Here is a 23,300-nt window from a genome sequence, read left to right as displayed (position 1 = left end):
TGTGAGAGAGAGAGAGGGAGAGAGTGTGAGAGAGAGAGGGAGAGAGTGAGAGAGAGAGGAGAGAGTGTGAGAGAGAGAGGAGAGAGAGAGTGGAGAGAGTGTGAGAGAGAGAGGGAGGGATGTGAGAGAGAGAGGGAAGAGAGTGTGAGGAGAGAGTAGAGAGAGAGGAGAGTGTGAGAGAGAGAGAGCGAGAGAGTGTGAGAGAGAGAGGGACAGAGTGTGAGAGAGAGAGGGAGAGGGTGTGAGAGAGGGAGAGAGAGAGAGTGTGTGTGAGAGAGAGAGAGGGAGAGAGAGAGGGAGAGAGTGTGAGAGAGATAGGGAGAGAGTGTGAGAGAGAGGGGGAGAGAGTGTGAGAGAGAGGGGAGAGAGTGAGAGAGAGAGAGGGGTGAGTGTGAGAGAGAGAGGGAGAGTGTGTGAGAGAGAGAGGGGAGAGTGTGAGAGAGAGAGTGTGTGTGAGAGAGAGAGGAGAGAGTGTGAGAGATAGGAGAGTGTGTGAGAGAGAGAGGGAGAGAGTGTGAGAGAGATAGGGAGAGAGTGTGAGAGAGAGAGGGAGAGAGTGTGAGAGAGAGGGGAGAGAGTGAGAGAGAGAGGGTGAGTGTGAGAGAGAGAGGGAGAGTGTGCGAGAGAGAGAGGGGGAGAGTGTGAGAGAGAGAGTGTGTGTGAGAGAGAGGGAGAGAGTGTGAGAGAGATAGGGAGAGAGTGTGAGAGAGAGATGGAGAGAGTGTGAGAGAGAGAGGGATGAGAGTGTGAGAGAGAGAGAGTGTGTGTGAGAGAGAGAGGGAGAGAGAGAGGGAGAGTGTGAGAGAGATAGGGAGAGAGTGTGAGAGAGAGAGGAGAGAGTGTGAGAGAGAGAGGGAAGAGAGGTGAGAGAGAGAGAGTGTGTGTGAGAGAGAGAGGGAGAGAGAGAGTGTGAGAGAGATAGGGAGAGAGTGTGAGAGAGAGAGGGGGAGAGTGTGATGAGAGAGAGAGAGAGTGTGTGTGAGAGAGGGAGAGAGAGAGTGTGTGTGATAGAGAGAGGGAGAGAGAGAGGGAGAGAGTGGAGAGAGAGAGGGAGAGAGTGTGAGAGAGAGAGGGAGAGAGTGTGAGAGAGAGAGGGAGAGAGTGTGAGAGAGAGAGGGAGAGAGTGTGAGAGAGAGAGAGGGAGAGAGTGTGAGAGAGAGGAGAGAGTGTGAGAGAGAGAGGGAGAGAGAGAGGGAGAGAGTGTGAGAGAGAGAGGGAGAGAGTGTGAGAGAGAGAGGGAGAGAGTGTGAGAGAGAGAGGGAGAGAGTGTGAGAGAGAGAGAGGGAGAGAGTGTGAGAGAGGAGGACAGAGTGTGAGAGAGAGAGAGGGAGAGAGTGTGAGAGAGAGAGGGAGAGAGTGTGAGAGAGAGAGGGAGAGAGTGTGAGAGAGAGAGGGAGAGAGAGAGGAGAGAGTGTGAGAGAGAGGGAGAGAGGTGAGAGAGAGAGGAGAGAGTGTGAGAGAGAGAGGGAGAGAGTGTGAGAGGGAGAGGGAGAGAGTGTGAGAGAGAGAGAGAGAGAGAGAGAGAGTGTGAGAGAGAGAGGGACAGAGTGTGAGAGAGAGAGGAGAGGGTGTAGAGAGGGGAGAGAGAGTGTGTGTGAGAGAGAGAGTGAGAGAGAGAGGGAGAGAGTGTGAGAGATAGGGAGAGAGTGTGAGAGAGAGGGAGAGTGTGAGAGAGAGGGGGAGAGAGTGAGTGAGAGAGAGAGGGAGAGTGTGTGAGAGAGAGGGGGAGAGTGTGAGAGAGAGAGTGTGTGTGAGAGAGAGAGGGAGAGAGTGTGAGAGAGATAGGGAGAGTGTGTGAGAGAGAGAGGGAGAGAGTGTGAGAGAGATAGGGAGAGAGTGTGAGAGAGAGAGGGAGAGAGTGTGAGAGAGAGAGGGAGGGAGAGAGTGTGAGAGAGAGAGAGTGTGTGTGAGAGAGAGAGAGGGAGAGAGTGTGAGAGAGATAGGGAGAGAGTGTGAGAGAGAGAGGGAGAGAGTGTGAGAGAGAGAGGGAGAGAGTGTGAGAGAGAGAGAGTGTGTGTGAGAGAGAGAGGGAGAGAGAGAGTGTGAGAGAGATAGGAGAGAGTGTGAGAGAGAGAGGGGGAGAGTGTGAGAGAGAGAGAGTGTGTGTGTGAGAGGGGAGAGAGAGGGTGTGTGAGAGAGAGAGAGTGTGTGTGTGAGAGAGGGAGAGAGAGGGTGTGTGTGAGAGAGAGAGGAGAGAGAGAGAGGGAGAGAGTGTGAGAGAGAGAGGGAGAGAGTGTGAGAGAGAGAGGGAGAGAGTGTGAGAGAGAGAGGGAGAGAGTGTGAGAGAGAGAGGGAGAGAGTGTGAGAGAGAGAGGGAGAGAGAGATGGAGAGAGTGTGAGAGAGAGAGGGAGAGAGTGTGAGAGAGAGAGGGAGAGAGTGTGAGAGAGAGAGAGAGGGAGAGAGTGTGAGAGAGAGAGAGGGAGAGAGTGTGAGAGAGAGAGGGAAGAGAGTGTGAGAGAGAGAGGGAGAGAGTGTGAGAGAGAGAGGGAGAGAGTGTGAGAGAGAGAGAGGGAGAGAGTGTGAGAGAGAGAGAGGGAGAGAGTGTGAGAGAGAGAGGGAGAGAGTGTGAGAGAGAGAGGGTGAGAGTGTGAGAGAGAGAGAGGGTGAGAGTGTGAGAGAGAGAGGGAGAGAGTGTGAGAGAGAGAGGGAGAGAGTGTGAGAGAGAGAGGGTGAGAGTGTGAGAGAGAGAGGGAGAGAGTGTGAGAGAGAGAGGGAGAGAGTGTGAGAGAGAGAGGGGGAGAGTGTGAGAGAGAGTGTGTGTGTGAGAGAGGGAGAGAGAGTGTGTGTGAGAGAGAGAGGGAGAGAGAGAGGGAGAGAGTGTGAGAGAGAGAGGGAGAGAGTGTGAGAGAGAGAGGGAGAGAGTGTGAGAGAGAGAGGGAGAGAGTGTGAGAGAGAGAGGGAGAGAGTGTGAGAGAGAGAGAGGGAGAGAGTGTGAGAGAGAGAGGGAGAGAGTGTGAGAGAGAGAGGGAGAGAGTGTGAGAGCGAGCGAGACAAGAGGGAAAGGGCCGGTCCACGGGGACCGATCAGCACTTGATGAATCCGGGCAGCAGGAAGAAAGGGGAAGATTTGACCCACGACTTCCGTTGGGGGGTACAACCATCACGTGTCGGTAGAAGTTGTGGTATATGGTGGTGTCGTGTGTATAAATATATAAATAATTAATAGTTGTGTGTTGGTGGTGGAGACGGTAGTCTGACAGGATGAGGATGGAGTCTGATGTGATTCTTTGGGGTTTTTTCACTCCAACAATTCAGAAAACCAGGTCCCATGACTTTTTCTCTCATCCCAAAATCATTAGACATACGTCATGCCCAGATATTGTTGTGAATATGTGAGGAATGTGAAGGAAATAAATGCATTTTCATCAAACACTAAATTAGAAAAACAAAAATGTATTTAATTTTATTAACTTTATTAACAAATCAACAATCAGATTGTAAATACATTGTTATAATCACAAAGTAAATAATCAGAATGGAATGCACGAACAAAACGGAATGAACGAAATCATTAAAAGGAGCAAAACCGCACGGAGTCACCATCACCATAAACCCCAATCGCGGGTTTAACGGGGACCAGGAAGTTCCCCCTGAACACGTGCAGAACCCGCGAGTCCCCGAAACACGTAAACTCTCCCTCCTCACAATCCAACAAGAACCCAAACCGTTCAGGATCCCCCGGCACGGACAGGAGGGTTCCTTGACAGTTGTGCCATGTGTAGTATTTGTTTTGATATTTCTGTAAACACCAAGACTCGGGATTCTCTCCCAACCTGCACTCTTTCCCTTCCCCTTTCCTCCCCATGGAGTTTAAACAGATCCCGATTCCCCACGAACTACTCGACCTCACATCGACCTCCCAGTAATGACGACCCGAGGAGAAACAATCAGACGAAAGAACTTGAACACAACGATCAAACCGATCAGGATGTTCCGGGTACCGATTGTCGGTCTCGGTTCGAGTCGCCGTCCTGAGATCCCGGGAGATCTTGATCAGTGGATGTGCAGAGTTTGGGTCCACACTCGGGGTCCGTCCATCTGTGGACACGACGCGGGGTCACAGACTTCGTTAGACAAACGGACAGAAACAAACATTAATCTCTTTTATAACATTTGAAATATTAAATACATTTTTAATTTCACCTTCTTTACGAAACACAATTCACCTTTCTGTACCTGGTTAGGAATCCCCGACCATCCTCTTGTTCCCATATAACAAAACCCTCCCCCGACCATCCTCTTGTTCCCATATAACAAAACCCTCCCCGAACATCCTCTTGTTCCCATATAACAAAACCCTCCCCCGACCATCCTCTTGTTCCCATATAACAAAACCCTCCTCCGACCATCCTCTTGTTCCCATATAACAAAACCCTCCTCCGAACATCCGGTTATTTAATTTTCGCCTTCGTTCGATTTTCTTTTAAAATAAATATAATGACGTTTCATGGAAATTGTAACATCTTGTGAATGGGTTATGGGGTAACATAAACCTGGTGTTACCTCAACGGTCAAGGTGGCGGGTTTAACATCTTAAGGTCCTGACATTGAGCACCTGTCGTACCGTTAAAATAACACCTGGGCCCGGTTTCTGGAAGGATCTCACATATTTATCCACTGGAGAGCTTCGAGCAACCGGGTCCAGGTGGGCTGATTCAACCTGTCATCCTTCCGAGGTGGACCAGGTGAGTACCAGCTTACTGGGAGTAATAAACCATTCGAGTATCCTGCGTCGGAGTGGCGACCTGGTCAGTACTGCACTCCGTAGCCAATGAAATGGCGTGAAAGGAATTTTATTGTTACCTCCAACCAACGAAGGTGGACCGAGGTTATGTTTTTTCACCTGTCTGTTTGTGTGCAGGATATCTCAGAAAGGTATGGACGGACTCGGACGAAATTCGGTGTACCGGTGGGGTAGGTAACAAGAAATAAATGATTCGATTTTGGTGAAGATCCGGATCCGGATACGAGAATTATTTTCGGGATTCTTCTTCATTGATTGGTGGTGGTTCAGATGCAGCCTGTGGCTGTTTGGCTGCATCATTTTCTGGAGACGTGACGTGCACTGATGCAATGCCCCCATTACCAGTCGGCAGGTACTCATTTTGCCCACCTTAAAAGGATGACAGGCTGTGTCAGCCCACCTGGTGTTCAACATCATGGCAGGGGCTCAAACTCAGGACCCGAATATTTAAAGCCAGCCATCTTAACCGTGAAGCCAACACCAACCTCACCATTGAATGATCGGGCGAACAATGATATACAGCACGCTGTCTCAAAAAGTTATGGACAGATTCGGACGAAACTTGGTGGATAAGTTGGGTGTGTGACAAGGAAGAGTTGATTCGATTTTGGTGAACGTTCGAATCTGGATCTGATCAGTGGGACAAAAATGGAATTAATCAGCCTGGTATGCATTCTGCCAGGGGTATGCATTCTGCCAGGGGTATGCATTCTGCCAGGGGTATGCATTCTGCCAGGGGTATGCACTCTACCAGGGGTATGCATTCTGCCAGGGGGTATGCACTCTACCAGGGGTATGCACTCTACCAGGGGTATGCACCCTCACAGGGGTATGCACTGTACTAGATGTATGCACTCTACCAGAGGTATGCAATCTAGCTGGGGTATCCCCTCTACCAGGGGTATGCACTCTACCAGGGGTATGCACTCTACCAGATGTGTGCACCCTACCAGGTGTATGCACCCTCCCAGGGGTATGCACCCTACCAGATGTATGCACTCTACCAGGGGTATGCACTCTACCAGGGGTATGCACTCTACCAGGGGTATGCACCCTACCAGGGGTATGCACTCTACCAGATGTATGCACTCTACCAGAGGTGTGCAATCTAGCAGGGGTATCCCGTCTACCTGGGGTATGCACTCTACCAGGGGTATGCACTCTACCAGAGGTATGGAATCTACCAGGGGTATGCCCTCTACCAGGGGTATGCACTCTACCAGGGGTATGCACCCGACTGGAAGTATGCCCTCTACTGGAGGTATGCACGCTACCTGAGGTATGCCATCTACTGGAGGTATTCACCTTGCATGGGTATTCACTCTGATGGAGGTATGCACTCTACCAGGGGTACGCCTTCCACCGGAGGTATGCACTCTACCAGAGGTATGCACTCTGCCGGTGGTATGTCCTCCACCAGGGGTATGCCCACTACCGAATGCCCTTGTAGTTATTACTGTTAACAGTGGCACTGCGTCTGCGGCACAGTCACACTTCCAGAAAATGATGCAACCAGCAGCCGGGTGGCTGCACACGAACCACTCACGTCTTGTTGTTCATCATAGGCCTAATCTTCTTCAGACGGCATATTTCTGCGCTGCCTCTATCAATGGCAATGATTCGTTCGGCGACCATCCGACTGAGTTTTACTTCCTGTGACATCCTTTGGTATTATAATTCTAATAGTTTGAAAGGATTCCACGAAAACTACGTAAAACGACATTCCTTTTCAAAATAATAGGACCGGGGTAGGCGTGGCTATGACGGTCGTTCAGCTTGATGGACGCGGGGCCACTGGACACATTTGCCTCAGTGTCGGCGTTGTGCGTGATAATGTGGAATCAAATGATATCAGCAGAAATATCCTGCCTCGGAAATGCCTTGTTTTTCAGTGTTACATTCATGAAAATAAAATAATAGCTGCACACCGGCATCGTACACGGGACACGTGATCACGAACCTTCCAGTCACGGGTCAAGGCAAAGCGAACCACGTGATCAATAACCATCTCGAGTCACGGTTTCTCGGCGGCAGATTCGCTACGTCGGCGCATCACTGATGCTGTTGTGTAGAACAGGCTGAACAAGGGATCAACTCGAACTCTGAATTGAATAAATATTTGAATTGACATTTAGTGTTCCTTCCATCTTTGTTTTGGCATACTGCGTTGACTGGACTGGTCAATGGTCAACGAATCGATATTTAAATATAAAGATCCTAGTTTCCCTACTCGATTAAACCTGAACCTTGCTGTGCACGTGCTCAGATAAAAAAGCGTGTCACGTGTACAGTGTGTTTGACTAACGTCTTTCTGATGATTTTTTTGTGACTATTTTTGTCTGGACAGAATCTACTCAAGTATTACTGAGGTCTTCTGATTTCTCAGAACCAGGATTTGGATACTACAGATAAATACTTATATCTTGTCTTGATAAAGTTCTTCAATGAGTTTAACTTTACAAAACTATTATCAGTGTGTGCTGGCACTTTCGACTCTACGTACTCACGTCGGGATGACGCAGATAAAAAAAAATGTTGGCCCCACCCACAGATACAAAACGAAAGTTGGAGTATGTTTTCGTACTCTCATAGTAGTTTGTTGAGGATAGTTGCAGTTCGAGTGTTTAATAAGTTTTGTTGACACTTCAAGTAAGCAAAACAGTAAAAACCACGAGAGGTCTTTCACGTCCAGCCATTCATAAATTCCTCTCGAAAGGCTCCTCCCCTCCCCTCTGTTCTCACCCTATTGGTTGGAGGGAAACCACAACAGTTATTTTGGGCATTTCTAAGTGCACTTCATTGTGTGGCCTGAGGCTGGATTGACATTACTCTTTGAGAAACGAGCAATAAGACAGAGCTGCAAGATACAGTCAGGCTTACGTAAAACAATATAGGAACACATGTACAGTGTTTGACATTGCTGATTAAGATACACTGCCAATCTAAAGTTTTAGAACACCTCAATTTTTCCAGTTTTTATTGAAATTTACGCAGTTTTATGTCTCAATGTACTCTGAAATTAAGCATAGAACAAATAAACAATTGGAGATAACAAAAAAAAAATCATAGAATCATTTTGTTTAACAAAATTTAATTTAAATTTTTGACTCAGCAAAGTATCCACCTTTTGCAGATATAACCGCCGAACACACTCGTGGCATTCTTTCTCCAATGGAAATCAAATATTGTTTGGGAAGATTTTCCCAACACTGTTACAGAAGTTCCCACAAATGTGTTGCACTTGTAGGTTGCTTTGCTTTCACCCTTCTGTCCAATTCATCCCAAACCAGCTTGATGGGGTTTAAGTCTGGAGACTGTGCTGGCCATTCCATGATTTGAGGCCTGGCCTCTTGTTCTTTTACTCGAAAGTAGTTTTGACGTCGCCTGGAGGTGTGTTTACGCTTTCACACCTGGACAACCTGCAGGTGTGTCCAGTCTTCAGTAGTCCACTGGCGGTGCTTCGTGGCCCAGGCAAGCCTCTTTTTCTTATTTAGCCATCTTAGCAATGGCTTTCTTACTGCCACTCGACCTGTCAAACCTGCAGCTCGAAGTCTTCTCTTCACAGTTGAAACTGAGACTTGCTTACTTCGACCAGTGTTAAGCTGTGCTTGAAGCTGTTGTCCTGTGAGCCACCTATCACGCAAGCTGTTGACTCTCAGAAACTTGTCTTCTGATTCTGTTGTGGCTTTGGGTCTGCCAGACCTCTTCCCCTCAGTTTCCTCCAGTTTCCAATATACTACTTCCTGCAGTGCAATATTGTCCAAATAATGCTTCGGAGGGTACAATAACAGTCTGTTTCAACACTGCTTTTATACAGACAGGGGGTTTGTAATCAAGTAATCAGCAGAGGTTGGGACACCTGTACGAATTGTTTGCATCAACTTTCAAGGCTTAATTTACTTACATTGCTGCAGAGCAGCTGTAAGTTGTTAACCCAATACTTGTTCCCTGAAGAAGGCCTTTTTTACAATATAACTGTGCAATTTACATTATTTTCCCGTTTTTGCTAACCTAAACTTTTTTTTAACCTCGAGCAGTTTACTGCTTACCTTTGTACCATTTCAGGTTATTCACTGGATATTAAACTGCGTAAATTTCAATAAAAACTGGAAAAATTGAGGTGTTCTAAAACTTTTGACCGGTAGTGTATCTTGACACTTTTGCTCCAAGATTGGGCACCAAACCATTGTGTTATTCCACGTTGTAAAAAATAACAGAAACAAGCGAATAAAAAAAGCCCACAGAATCTTGTTTCTCACAGTCTGAGAATCCTTTAGGTGCTTTTTTGCAAACTCCAAGCGGGCTTTCATGTGTCTTTCACTGAGGAGAGGCTTCGGTCTGGCTACTCTGCCATAAAGCAGTGATGGTTGTCCTTCTGGAAGTTTCTCCCGTCTCCACACAGGATCTCCGGAGCTCAGCCAGAGTGATCATCCGGTTCTTAGTCACCTCTCTGACCAAGGCCATTCTCCCCCGATTGCTCAGTTTGGCCGGGCGGCCAGCTCTCGGAAGAGTCCAGGTTGTTCCAAACTTCTTTCATTTAAGAATTATGGAGGCCACTGTGCTCTTGGGAACCTTCAATTATGCAGAAATTTTTTTGTAGGCTTCCTCAGATCTGTGCCTCGACACAATCCTGTCTCTGAGTTCTGCAGGCAGTTCCTCTGACCTCATGGCTTGGTTTTTGCTCTCATATGCATTGTCAGCTGTGAGACCTTATATAGACAGGTGTGTGCCTTTCCAAATCATGTCCAATCAATTGAATTTACCACAGGTGGACTCCAATCAAGGTGTAGAAACATCTCAAAGATGATCAAGAGAAATGGGAGGCACCTCAGCTAAATCTCAAGTGTCATAGCAAAGGGTATGAATACTTACGTCAATGTGATATTTCAGTTTTTCCTTTTGAATAAATTTGCAAAACTTTCTAAAATCCTGTTTTCTCTTTGTCATTATGGGGTATTTAGTGTAGATTGATGAGGGAAAAAATGAATTTAAACGATTTCAGCATAAGGCTGCAACATAACAAAATGTGAAAAAAGTGAAGGGGTCTGAATACTTTCTGAATGCACTGTCGTAAGCTCCGATGTAATTTCAGGGACTTATTGCAAATTCAGTTGTCTTTCCTACTTTTCTTTTTTATCAACTTCGAGTGACCAATCACAAATGTAGATAATTATATAATGTTGTTATTAGAGATGGCCTTGCAGTTTGTAAAAAGTTGATGATCATGTACTGAGAACTGATCAGGTACTGAGATCATGTACTGTTGATGATCATGTACTGTATTCAGGCTGCTAATTTGTAGAGTCTCCGTATGTGGCTGGACTACAAGAGTAATCAAGTGATGTTGTAACCAGTGGAGTGTTTGTCGAAGCTTGAAGCAATAATTGATTAAGTGTAAATGAGGCAGTGATGTAAGGATTGCCTGTTTACTGCGAATGGCCAAAGATGTTGATCTTCACAAGCACATGATCAGATGAAAATGCATTCTTTGTTTGAAATTAGTTTGGGTGTTGCATTATCTGTTTGAAATTTCTTTATATTTTGTCCTTGATGATTTTGTGGAAAAATTTTCAAAAGTGAACTTTCAAAAAACAAGAAAGCTTTAACTATGTTGAACATATAATCCAAGTAAGAGAGAAAAGAAACAAGTGCAGCAGAATGAATAAAAAAGGGAAACAAAATCAAAGGTGAGGGAACGAATTAAAGTCAAGAAAGTGGGAATTTTGAAAGATCATGGAAAAAGAGAAAAACCAAAGAAGGACAATGAATTTCCTCGTTAAATATCATTCTTTTCAATCCCTTCACCCTCCATGTCCCATTTCCCTTCATTTCACTTACAAAGTCTTCTCAAGCTGCTCTGGTCCAGCTCAGACATTTGGAGCTCCACTGGCTCTGTTGAAAGAAGGAAAGATAAAGCAACATCACAATCAATGTGGACACCCTGCTGTTTATTTATACAGTAAATATTTTTTGCTTTAAGGAACAATTTATAAACATGAACAGATTTGAACAATGTGTGAATGCTAACGTGGCCTTTCCCGCATGCGCTGTGTGTGAATTTTCAGGGACTTGCTTCTGCTCATCAAGGCACTTTTAACCTGCCGCTGCTAGGGAGAAGTGTGTAACTCAAATAGTCTTTTTAAACATGATTTTCAGCATTTAAACGAGTGGCAAATTATCGATGATTAACCATAATTGTTTTGCTCCTGGATGAACATCAGACTCCTGGAAAAATAGGAAATACGAGAAATATCTGTGTATTAGACTGAGAGGTGTTTAGTTCCGTTCATTTCCTGTTAATAGAAGCGAGCTGTGGGTACACACAAAAATACACACACACACACAAAAACACACACACACACACACACACACACACACACACACAAAAACACACACACACAAAAACACACACACACACACACACACACAAACACACACACAAAAACACACACACACACACACACACACACACACACACACACACACACATACCTTACCTTCAAGCAATAAATGCAAAAATCAAGTATAATTTATCTTGCCCGGTCCCACTGGAAACAGGAAAAAGGAAACAAAGAAAATGTATTTATCCCAGCCCTCACAGCTCCAAAATCTCGTTTGGTCTTTTCCTCTCTGAAGCAGGTTCTAATCAAGGATTTGCCTGTACTTGGCTCCATTCAATGTTCCCTCTGTCCTTACAAGTCTCCCAGTCCCTGCCACTGAAAAGCATTCCCACAGCATGATGCTGCCACCACCGTGTTTCACAGTAGGGATGGTGTCAGATGGGTGATGAGCTGTGCTCTGTTTCCGCCAGAAATAGCACTTTGCATTCAGGCCGAAGAGTTCAATTGTCGTCTCATCAGACCACAGAATATGTTGCCTCACTCACAGAGTCTTTCTCGTATCTTTTTGCAAATTCCAGGCATGCTGTCATGTGCCTTTTTCTCAGGAGTGGCTTTGTCTGGCTTCACAAATCCAGCCATAAAGCCTAGATTTGTGAAGTGCTGCAGACTCTTATCCTTCCAGCAGGTTCTCCCATCTCAGCCAAGGAACTCTCGTTCTGTCACAGTGGTCATTGGGTTATTGTTCACCTTCCTTGACCAAGGTGCTTCTTGCCCGGTTGCTCAGTTTGGTCGGACAGAACTTTCAACATTCTAGAAATTGCTTGATACCCTTCCTCCGATCTACGCCTCCTCACAATTCTATCTCAGAGTTATACGGACAGTTCCTTGGACTTTATGGTAGTTTCTTCTCTGACATGCACTGTCAACTGCAGGACCTTGAAAAGAAAGGTGTGTTTCTTTCTAATATCATTTCCAATCAATTGAGCTCCATTAGCTCTGTTTGAAACGTGCCATGTTTGTTTTTTAATTTAACATTTTTTTGTCAATGCACTAATTGTATTTTACTAGGGCATTGCCCGTACTATGTCTATATCTAAAATTATATCCCCCCCCTCTATTTACATGAAATGGTTTGGTCCAAAGCGAACGGCTTGCGAGTACGGTGACAATCCCCCCCCTCTATTTACATGCAATGGTTTGGTCCAAAGCGAACGGCTTCCGGAGTTTGGTAAAGAAATCGCCATCGCGTGCACAAACGCGCAGGAAAGCGAATGAATCGCAAATTCGGTTTTATTAGTTTTAAAACATAGTTTAACGCCAACATAGTTTGCAAACGTGAAATAAATGAATACGCTCTCAAATGTGCCATCCGAGGCAGAGTGTGTCCGCCACGTTCGGCACACGCGATAGCTCGCTGCTCTCTGATTGGTTGAATCGTTTTTTGGACATAGCTCGGTAAGTAATTGTCCGATTAATATGAAACCTTGAAAAGGCACATCCTCGGGTCCCCAGCAATATACCTGGCAAGTGAAAAGTATATCGGACCCGTGGTTGTCGAGAAACAGCGGTCACAGACAGACAAACGTACAAACGTACAGACAGAGATTACTGGAATTATTATAGATAGATAAACTTTTATCTTGTAAGCAATCTTTGATTGAAAATTATGAATATGTATGCATGTGCAATTCAGCCATTCTCTGCCAGACATGCTTTCGACAAACCATTTTGATTGATTGATTGAATTGGCCATAGTGGAATCCAATTAAGTTGAACATCCATCTTGAGGATGATCAAAGGAAATTGGATGCACCTCAGCTCAATTTGGAGTGTCATAGGAAAAGTATTGAATACCTGTTGACTCAAGACATTACAGCTTTTCATTTTTAATTATTTTGTAAAAGGAAATTCTAAAAAAATTAATTCCACATTACGGGGTATTACGTGTAGATCAGTGACCAAAAAAATCTACATTTTATCCATTTTAAATTCAGGCCATAACACAACAAAATGTGAAAATAGTCAAGGGGTGTGAATACTTTCTGAAGGTACTGTACGATATCCTTTAAGGTGCCCCAAACACCGCTAAGGTGCCCCAACAGATTATGTCCTTTTGAAAGTTGTGTATGAGAGGAAGACAATGATCTTTGTCATTTATATACTTTTCACTTTTCTATTATCCTTCCTGGTTCTCTCGCATCTCATTTTCCCCAAATAATTATTCCCCTTACAAAATAGCACATTTTTGTCACTCACTCCTTATATTCTTCAGAAAGTTCTCATGGAGTTCAATTAATGAGCCCAGATTCTTCTCCTCCTTGGAGAAGTCCAACACTGTGGGTTGTGCCATCTTCAGAGATTTAAAATGTGACACCGACTCGAGCCTTGGTATGAAAAAGAAAAAACTTCAGGAAGGTCAGGGGGTCATTGGAGGAGAAAAAGGTTTGTAAAATGATATTATAAAAGCCTCAAATATGGAAGATATCGATAAAAGTGTGGTTGGAATAGAATGATAGATGGAATTTATATTTGCGCCAATCTTTCGATGAGAATCTATAATTCAGCGAAGATATGAAAAGGAGAATGTTTAAAACAAATGGACTTGATAAACTTTTATTTTCTTCATGTTCTCTCATATAATATGGATTCAGGTTACATTATATAACAAGGATCATCAAATGAGAACGAGTTGCGACATTTTTGGGAATTACATATTTTTGGAAGAAGTAGACAACAAAATATATCTGGAGATGAATGAAAATGAATGATGGTTATGAAGAAGGAACAGAGATGAGGAAAAAAGCATGATGATGTGTCAAACAATGTGATGGACACCATCACAGTCTCACCTTTTTATGACATCCTTATAACCCTGAAAAGGAAGAAAACAGTGAATTACCTCACGACTTCTTCGTTAATGAATGCCCTCTTCATAAATGTAAATAATGCACACTGTTGAATTTGCAAATTTAAGCGTGAAATTAATTTTCATTTTACAGGCTGTATAATGTACCCCCTTGAAGATAACAACACAACAAGTACAGATACATTCAAAGTACACCGCCCCCATTCCAAATAAATATATATCCTCCAGCGCGGCATTGCCGGGGCACCTCCGGCGCATGGCAATACCGCCGGGCAGCTCAGAGAGACTGTATTGGGAGGGAGAGGTGTACAATAACTGATTGATTAATTGCGTAACTAAAATCAATAAAGGGTATTCATACAATATTATCTTAATCAATTGGCTAATAGCATAAGTAATCCACCAGTGCTTGATCCGAAGCTGTAAATTTTTAAAAAATCAATTCCATAAGTCATTCATTCAATAAGTCATGATTAATCATGAAATAAAAAATATCGTTTTTAGCCACATCACTTGGTCACTGTCGTGTCAAAATATCAGCTTGCTAGCTCAAAAGGTGCAAAGATGAGAAAGCAAATATATAAATGATAAATAATGAAAATAAATAAATAATAATCATAAAATAATTAAATAATTAATCAATTGGCTAATATAATACCTAAACCACCACCGTTTTATCCGAATGTATAACTTTTAAAAAACTTAAGTAATCAAGTCATTAATCGGACAAATTCAATAATTAATCGATGAATTGCTTAATAAATCAAAAATATCCTTTGTAGCCCATCACTTGGTCACTGTCGTGTCCAAATTTCAGCTTCCTAGCTCAAAGGACCTCAGAGATATCGCTCGGCAACCAAGAAAACAAGAAAGCAAGAAAGCAAGAAACCGGAGTGAAAACCGATGTCTCCCTTAAAGTGTGCGCCATTGCCGGGCACCGAAGGGGGCTCAGCAATGATGTCATGCAGCGCCAGGAGATGGCATAGGAAAGGAGTGGTGAACAACACAGAAATATCTAATTAACCTTCGCTCGTAAAGTGAAAAGTGGGGTTAAGCATTCAGGTGCGTACGTGTGCCATATGTGTGCCACGTGCCACACGTGTGCCATGTCTGCATTAAAAAATTCATTTTCTTGGCAACTGTTGGTGCTATTGACGTGAACTTTTACCGTCGGAGCGCCTCTGACAATTGATTTTTTTGCTGTTAATTATGACGTCATAGGTCACGTGGCATGGACGCCACCTTGGAAAAAAGTTGCACTTCTCTATCTCCGAAACCACTCCATGGAAAAAATTGAAATATGGCTCATTGTCAAGTACTCCCCATGGGGAATAATATATGTTAATGATGATGTCATCGGTGCCTTCATTATGTCGCCTTCATCCATGAAGGGCGACGACCAAAGGAAGACTACCTCGCACTGACGTGGCAGAACAGGCGTCATCGTAATTCAACTTTCAGGCATCAGGAACAGGCGTCATCGAATATTTGTTGAGGTTACTCTTTCAATCACTAAAAGAAAACTTAACCCACACCTTCATGAACATGTAAATCTTCCCCACCCCCAATCAATAAATCTTCCCTCAACACTTACCTTTCAAATTCTTATTAATGCTTTTTTCTTGGTCTTCCCTCACACCAGCAGCCCTATATAAGCATTATACGTGTAACTTACTGTTCTTGCAATCTCCAATAGCGTGACAACTGTCAGTTATCACTGCTGTGGTAAATGTGGAACTATAATCCCGAAACAAGAGTGATAAATGAACCTTCCAGGGTCTGTGTCAAGGACAACATCTCCACATCTGATGGTATATTCATGTTGTGTTATTATGCTTCCTAAAGTACAATGTGCCATTAATTCACTCTCCGAGCAATACCCCAAGTCCTAGCATTCAATCGGTTCTCATGTCCTACAGGTTTATGATTAGTCCATTTTTTTCTCTTCTAAAAAAATTAAATTCAATAAATATTGACAATTAAACATTACCACTTTTGTAAAAGGTGAAGAAGAATGCCTACCTGTAAAAATGAAATAGTCTCAAGATCCTGGAGTGCTGCTTTCAATGTGGAAATTGTTTCATGGAGAGAGTTCAACTGCTCCTTCACCTTGTCCATCTGCTTCTGAAGGAGAAAAATCTTCTCATTTTGCCTTTTGATCACCCCACTCTTCATCAGATCCACGGATTTATCCACATATTGGTACAACGCCAATCGCTTTTCCTCCATCCTGTCCACAGTCCCTTTGCCTGAATGCTGGAATAAATCAATCATTGTGCGATTGGAGTTAAAAGTCAAGAATAAACCATCAGAAAAAAGGTTAAAACTAAAGAGAACTAAGAATTACGACTGAAGAAGGATTAGGACATATTGCACGAGTGCATTTAAAAGGACATAATGTATTGGACAGGACCCTTATCCACAACACTTATTGGGGTGAGTTGATGGGTTGATGGAAAATTTCAGCATTTACCCAACCGAGATGAGGGAGATTTTAACTAGTTCGCATGTGATGGACAGAATTAGGCAGAAAAGGTATAAATCTTTAAAAGTGAAAGAAATAAAATAAAATTTCAGATTTCCTGATCACAAAAAAACACCAACACTTGTTCAGATGTGGACAGAGTTTGTTTCCAGGGAATTGCACAGAGGTGGGCAGTAATATTACAGGATACCTGCCTCCCTCCACTCTTTTCTCTGGCTTGTGAAATAATCTTCATGAAAAAGTTCAATCCCGCTCTACCCTCCACGGCGAGATGTTGGCATCCCACTACCCTCTCCCGTCATCCTGAACCATCCAAACCTGCAATATTTTACCACTTTCACTATTTTCACCACTTTTCACCACCACTCCCCACTTCCCTAAACCAATCGTCTTGCAGGTTAATGCGTTCTTCACATCTTGTTATTATTTCTTTTTTGCCCATTAATTAATTCCCTAACCTTTTCATATTCCACCTTTTGCCCCACTGCCCCACCGTCAATACATTTCCTTTTTTCACTCTGTATCTTGCCCTTCCATGAGCTGACTCTTGTATCCAAAAAAGCATTTTAACAATAACTTGAAAGCATTTTAAGGAGACAACTTTCAAAAAAAAAGTCTGTTCAGTTAGATTTAGAAGTAAATCTCACATTAATGGTCATGGATTGACATTGTTTTGGGTCAGGTGGTTGGTGGCTAGTGTGTGTAGATGGCCAGAGGTGGCCTGAGATGGCTGAGATGCAAGTAAGATTGTGCAGTTTGAGCTGTGGTGATGTCACCCATTGGAGAAACAAATATTTTTTCCAGATGTTATTCTCTTTCCTTCAATCACGTCCATTCCTTGGTATTTCATACCTGTGTTTGTTCAACCTGCCGCTTCAGCTGATGGAGTTGGGATTCAAGGTGCTGCTTTGACTTTGATAGTTCAGGACACTTTGCATTCAAAACGCCCTGCACAGAATAAATAAGTCCAGGTAAAGGGAATTGTGCTTCTGTATGTGGAAACGATAAGGCACAAACTGCACAAAATGATTTTAAAATGTATTTGCAAAAAAGTGGAGACAAGACATTTGTCGATTCCAAATTAAATATGAACTCTTCTTTATTTATACAACTGTATGAGAAGAGAGCTCATCAACATTATTATCATGGTGAATAATTGATAGTTAAAGGAAGCAGAGGTGGACAATAAAGGGGCGCCCCACATCTGGCAAATAAAATACATTTACTTCTTCATGCAGCTGAATGAATGAAATTGGCACCCTTCATATGAACTTTTCAGGAGCATTACTTGGTTCCTCCTCAGAACATAAGGGTAGACCAGCATGCACATGAGATTTTTTGAATGTCCCTTCTTTTCTATACTTTGGCATTTTCTACAAGCTAGAAAATGTCACATCTTTTCTATACTTTGCCACGTGGCACATGCCATATCAAGAGGCCTTTTCCATACCCCTGGCATTTTTCCCAAGAATTACCACCAGAGTCAAAAAATTGATATGTCCAACATTTTGGGGATCGCCCCCATGAGCCAAGCAAAAATAGGACAACGGGTTCTGAAGCTCACCTGGATCAGGAGCAACAGTCACTCAAACCTCCCACAGACCACGATATTTTTTAATGCGGTGAACAAACTATTGTACATCATGAGTGATGATGGTTGTGATCAAATTTCATTGAAATTGTGTGTGTCGTTTCAGAGAAGAGAGCGAATTCGTATTTGGGGGGTTTGGGGGCGGTCAACCCTCACAACCCTCACAACCCCCTCCACTGTAAACCCCCTTCATGTGCTCAGATTTTTATTCAGTCAATACACCTTCATTAGGCATCAGATATGAAGTTTGTGGCCAAGTTTCATCAACATCGTATGTGTAGTTTCAGAAAAGAGAGCAAATACCAATTTTGGGTGGGGCCCCACAGACCACCTTAGACCTTGAGTTTTTTATGCCATGAACAAACATTGGTACATCACGGGTGATGAAGGTTGTGGGCATGTTTCATCAAAACCGTGTGTGTAGTTTCGGTAAGCGAACTTCCATTTCGAGCAAAATCACGTCAACCATTATCGATATAGATGGAAAGTCTTTTGTCTTTTCAAAGAACCTCACGACGGATCATCATTTTGGATTCTGTGTCATTCAACTTTGCAAATGATTTTGCTTCGCCATTAGAAATGGTAATAAGGTGTGAATCTGAAACAAATCGTCAAGATACATGTCGATATAACATGGCTTGGACATATTTTAGATAAATCAATACAAAGTAGCATCCTGTTCTACTTGTCAAGCTCACTAACTGCTGCATACAAGAAAGCCATCATACCTGGCTTCTGGACTTCCAGCACTTGCACAAATGACTCCACATTATATAGTACAGTACTGTATCCTGCGGACAGGCAGATACAGCAGCTGCATTACTGTCTCACGATCAGGAATTGTTGGACAAACAAAATGGATCACACCTTGCATACCTGGCAAATCTCTCAGTCTCACACCAGAAGGACCATTACATAAACCCCCATATTTCCATGTTCAACCACTGAGTGTCCAAGAGATTCAGTGTCTAACTTCTGACATCTCTTCGGTTGAACATGTTACAAAGTTGGTTTGCAAAAGCAACCACAGATCGGGCATCCTCCATCGTGTAAAGTCATTCCTTGATGGATTTGAGCAGTGAGTCTGGATTTTGCGAGTTTCACAAGAAGTGAGTTCGTGGCAGAACCCTGTGGGGGGTTGAAGGGTGAGGAGACAGACCATTGAAAGAGGAGAGGGTGAAATGCCAACAAGGACACAGGAGAACATAGAGAGCCAACCAAGCTGTCAGAGATGCAGGAGTAACAGGCCCAGGGATGCCGCATTGCTGAAGGAGATTGCACTGCTTTTGTTTATTTAACATGTTTATCCAATTAACATGTTTATCCATGGATTCAAGTTGAAAAGGTGTGAAATAGGGACATGAGCCCAGAAGGAAAGCAATACTCCATTGGGCTGCAGCTGCAAGCCTCGTGGGTTGTTAAAAATTATAATTTGTCTTTGTATGATGGAGAATTCCCAATGAGGCAATGGCTTTCCAAGCCAACTCAGATATTTAGTTGGTCCAGTAGGGATTGTGGCTAATGGAGATGTTAACACGTTTGAAGACCTGAATTGCAAGTGTTGCTTAAATGGAATGGATTGAATGTTTTTCCAGTTTGTCGTTTTAAAGAGACAAAGTGAGACGCCAGGGTTTACAATTCCAAGTGCTGCTCAAGCTTCTGCTTTTTTCAAACATGTTCAGAGAGGGAAGAGGCTGATGCCTGCCTTTTTGGAGGATGAGTGGTGCTGCAGAAAGGGTGGAGTTATAAGCAAAATTTTAACCTGAGACTGGTTTGGGGCCACAGATTTTCAAATGGGAGTGGATCCCATTGAGACTCAGGCATGACTATGAAAGTGGAGGAGAGGAAGACACAATACCAGATTTGGATAAATGCTTGAGCCATGTCCAGGAGATACAGAATTGATCTCTTTTCTAAAATTCAGAGCCTCAATCCATTGTTGGAAGAGCAGCAGATGGAGGGCCAGGGAGGTTGAATGGGGTTAGAAACCAAACTGATGGTTTGAGATCAGGCCATGAGAGAAAAGGAAGGTTTTGATTTCAACTGCAATGTTGGATTATTAAGGCCCTTTCTGTCAATGTGAAAACCTGTCTGTGCTCATTTGTAGACTGGTGTCCTTGTCAATTTCAGTGCACATTTCAAACAGCCATTTTGTTTATGGAGAACAATTCAACTTTGGTTTCCAGTTACATCATAGTTTGTTGAAGGAGTTTCCATGATTAATATGCTGGTCCTCTTTGAACAGAATATTAAAATGAGATCATTAAAAAAACTCAAAATAATTTGTTGCTTCATCCTTTCGAGCAGTCGAGTAATTTGTTAAAGTCTGATTGTCGTGTCATCATAAATATTATTGAAGATCTTTGAAACCATGAGAAGACGACCATTGGCCGAGACTCAGTATGAATGTGAACATTGTGACGCAAACAAGTAAAAGCTCAAGAAAAGAAACACCAGTAATGGATAATACCAGGCCTGAACATTACCTCTTGTTGGTAATTGCTGTAACTGGAAGTGTTTTTTTAAAATCCTTTTATATGAAGTTTAACAACACCCTGGGTGTTGGCTTAGCGGTTCGGGTGCCGGCTTGGGATCCTGGGATCCTGGGTTTGAATCCCGGTCATTGCTGAATTAACACCAGGGGGGCTGACTCAGCCTGTCATCCTACTGAGGTCGGCAAATTGAGTACCAGTTTAGTAGTAATTCCCTGTGGGTTGGAAGAGGTGACTTACAGGGTTGGCGGCAGGAAGGGCATCCGGACATAAAATATTGCTGAACAATGGGGAACACGGTGCCCGAAAAAGGCCAAGCCCTGCTCTGCGGGGAAAAAAGGCCTCTAAAGGGGGTGCCATATGAAGTTTAACAACAACAGGTTGTTTTGTGTGGTTTTCATGAATATACCTGGGATGGTAAAGTGGTCTAAACCTGCATCTTTTATTAACACACACTTCCCTTAATTCAACATCTCAAAATGCTGTTCACACACATTATTCTTGAGCATCGCTTGACATTTCATCTCCAAGCTTTTTCAGAGATTTGGATCTATATCCTTAGGGCCAGGGCCATGAACAATCTCAGCATAAAATTGTTAATTTGGTGAGCTCTCAAGCCTACCTTTTTACCTGTAAAATCAATAACCACCTTTTCTGTCAGTTGTTCAATTTAAAAGACTTGTTTTGATACTTCGCTCATTCTACAACCACTTGATCTCCAGCAGTGTCGGGGAAAGTATCATAAGGAGGTAGTCTCTCTATAACATAACCTCCACTTGTGAGGAATGTTCTGAGTTATGAGACATTTTCATGATTACAGAACTTGAAATTTATCAATATCTTATATCTTTTGGCACTTTGTTCTTTCAACTTCCTTTGAGAATGGATTTTATATTCTTGGAGATAAATTCAAATGGATAAAATTTACATGAACAAATAAACTTTTCATATATTTACTTGCCTTGAATTCATCATGAACAAGCTCCACAGGAACAACTTTATGGTTCGTATGTTGGCCAACCAGGCACATCACACACATCAAGCTTTCATCATCCTTGCAGTAGAGTAGTATTGGCTTGCCATGCTCGGTGCATCTTCGCTCCTCCACGTTTACTCCTGGCACCAACTTCATCTTCTCCACGTTTACTCCTGGCACCAACTTCATCTTCTCCACGTTTACTCCTGGCACCAACTTCGTCTTCTCTGCGTTTACTCCTGGCACCAACTTTATCTTCTCCACGTTTACTCCTGGCACCAACTTCATCTGCTCTACCAATTTGGCAAGGGCCACATTCTTTTGACATTCTGGTTTTATCGGAAATACTTTACGGCAGTTCGGACAATCACAGACTGTGGCCTCTTCCCTGCTTTCCCAGTGTTGCTCGATGCAGACTTTACAAAATGAGTGGCCACATGGAAGAGTAATTGGCTCCTCGTACAGTTCAAGGCACACAATGCATTGAAGTTCATCTGCACAAACTCCAGTCATCGAAGAAGACGCCATTTTCTTGGATCAGAGAAGGAAGTGGAGCAGAGTTGAAACCTGTAGATCGAGAGGGGTAGTCATAAAAACAAAAGTTTAGAGGTAAGAAACATCAGGTAAATTACTATGGAGCACAACTACCTCAGAAACAAGAGAGTTCATAGAACACGATACCCCACTCAGTGTTAAAGTCTATACAGGAATGCCTTGTCCTTCACGAGGTGGTGAAAATCCCCATGAACCGCAAACTGAGGAGGTAATGGGGAAAATATGGTTTGGGATTCAACTATAAAATTGTCCAAACTGTACCATTAATTAACATGTTTGTGCATTGTTTTTGTGCTGTTTGGATTCAAAAGAAAGTATTATTTTCCTGTATTAAGAACAAAAATAAAATGTATTTTCCTGAGTTATTATTATTATTATTTCTCGAATATAAGACCCGTCGCTTCTCTGACGGAAATACCAATCTTTGCTGAAATGGCGAATCTATGGGGGAAGAAAAAAACCCAAAATATTCCTGGGAGATGGGTCACGTGTTTGCATTTGCAGTTTTGACACGTGTGTCCATGTTCCCATAAAAGAAAAAGGTTTTTCCCGGGAGTTACCCAAATCCAACGTAGTTTGATTTATTGAAATGCGTTAATCCATTCTCAAGTTATAACACAACAAACAAACAAACAAGACAGACGGCTCCTTTTATAATACAGATTTTGCGAGTAGGCTGAGGCTGCTGATTGCATCATTGCTGGGAGCGTGGCTGTGCCCCTGATGAATCGCTCCGATTCCAGTGAGCTGGAACTCATTTTGCAGACCTCAGAATGATGACAGGCCGAGGCAAGTCCCCCCCCCCATCCACCCCTCCCACCCCCTCCCCAATCCACCCCTCCCACCCCACCCCCCAATCCACCCCTCGCAAGCCGCCCCACCCCCCCTAATCCACCCATCCCACCCCGCCCCACCCCGCCCCAATCCACCCCTCCCAACGCGCCCCACCCCCCCATAATCCACCCCTCCCACCCCGCCCCCCCAATCCACCCCTCACAACCCGCCCACCCCCCCCCCCCCTAATCCACCACTCCCACCCCGCCCCATCCCCACCCCTCCCATGTCATGGCCGCACCAGGAGAGCCATTTTTGTGAAATCGAACATCGATTAGTATCGATGACAAAACAGGCAGAACAATGGCAAGCTTGCAAATCAGCGGAGCGATACTTCGATCTCTTAGTTTATCTTTCTATTTAACAAGATGATCTGAAGTGTATGAGTGGCAATGCTCCATGACCCGTCCTTCATT

At 43.6% G+C, this 23,300-nt stretch overlaps 1 protein-coding gene across 9 annotated transcripts in view; it reads right to left on the bottom strand.

Annotated features, from left to right (window-relative positions):
* Positions 1-3,389: 3,389 nt before the first annotated feature.
* Positions 3,390-23,300, bottom strand: part of LOC137415314 (tripartite motif-containing protein 14-like) — a 46,737-nt gene continuing 26,826 nt past the window's right edge. For 3 of the 9 annotated variants that reach the window (XM_078770131.1, XM_078770130.1, XM_078770132.1), the window contains 8 exons: positions 21,775-22,062; positions 21,481-21,645; positions 17,289-17,384; positions 15,974-16,207; positions 13,935-13,957; positions 13,342-13,469; positions 10,583-10,636; positions 3,390-4,038 (listed from right to left, as the gene is read on the bottom strand). In XM_078770131.1, the coding sequence (XP_078626257.1) occupies positions 3,512-4,038; positions 10,583-10,636; positions 13,342-13,469; positions 13,935-13,957; positions 15,974-16,207; positions 17,289-17,384; positions 21,481-21,645; positions 21,775-22,023 (1,476 nt within the window). In that variant the 5' untranslated portion in view covers positions 22,024-22,062 and the 3' untranslated portion in view covers positions 3,390-3,511. Of the gene's footprint in view, positions 4,039-10,582; positions 10,637-13,341; positions 13,470-13,934; positions 13,958-15,973; positions 16,208-17,288; positions 17,385-21,480; positions 22,063-22,143; positions 22,256-23,300 lie in introns of those variants that run through there. The other 6 variants (XM_078770129.1, XM_078770126.1, XM_078770128.1 and 3 more) reach the window with 4 other exon arrangements.

The sequence above is a fragment of the Myxine glutinosa genome, chromosome 1 (genome assembly GCF_964187855.1).
Source record: "Myxine glutinosa chromosome 1, kmMyxGlut1.1, whole genome shotgun sequence".
Taxonomy (NCBI): Eukaryota; Metazoa; Chordata; class Myxini; order Myxiniformes; family Myxinidae; genus Myxine; species Myxine glutinosa.
The sequence above is the reverse complement of the archived record's forward strand: the minus strand, read 5'-3'. Positions and strand labels throughout refer to the sequence as shown.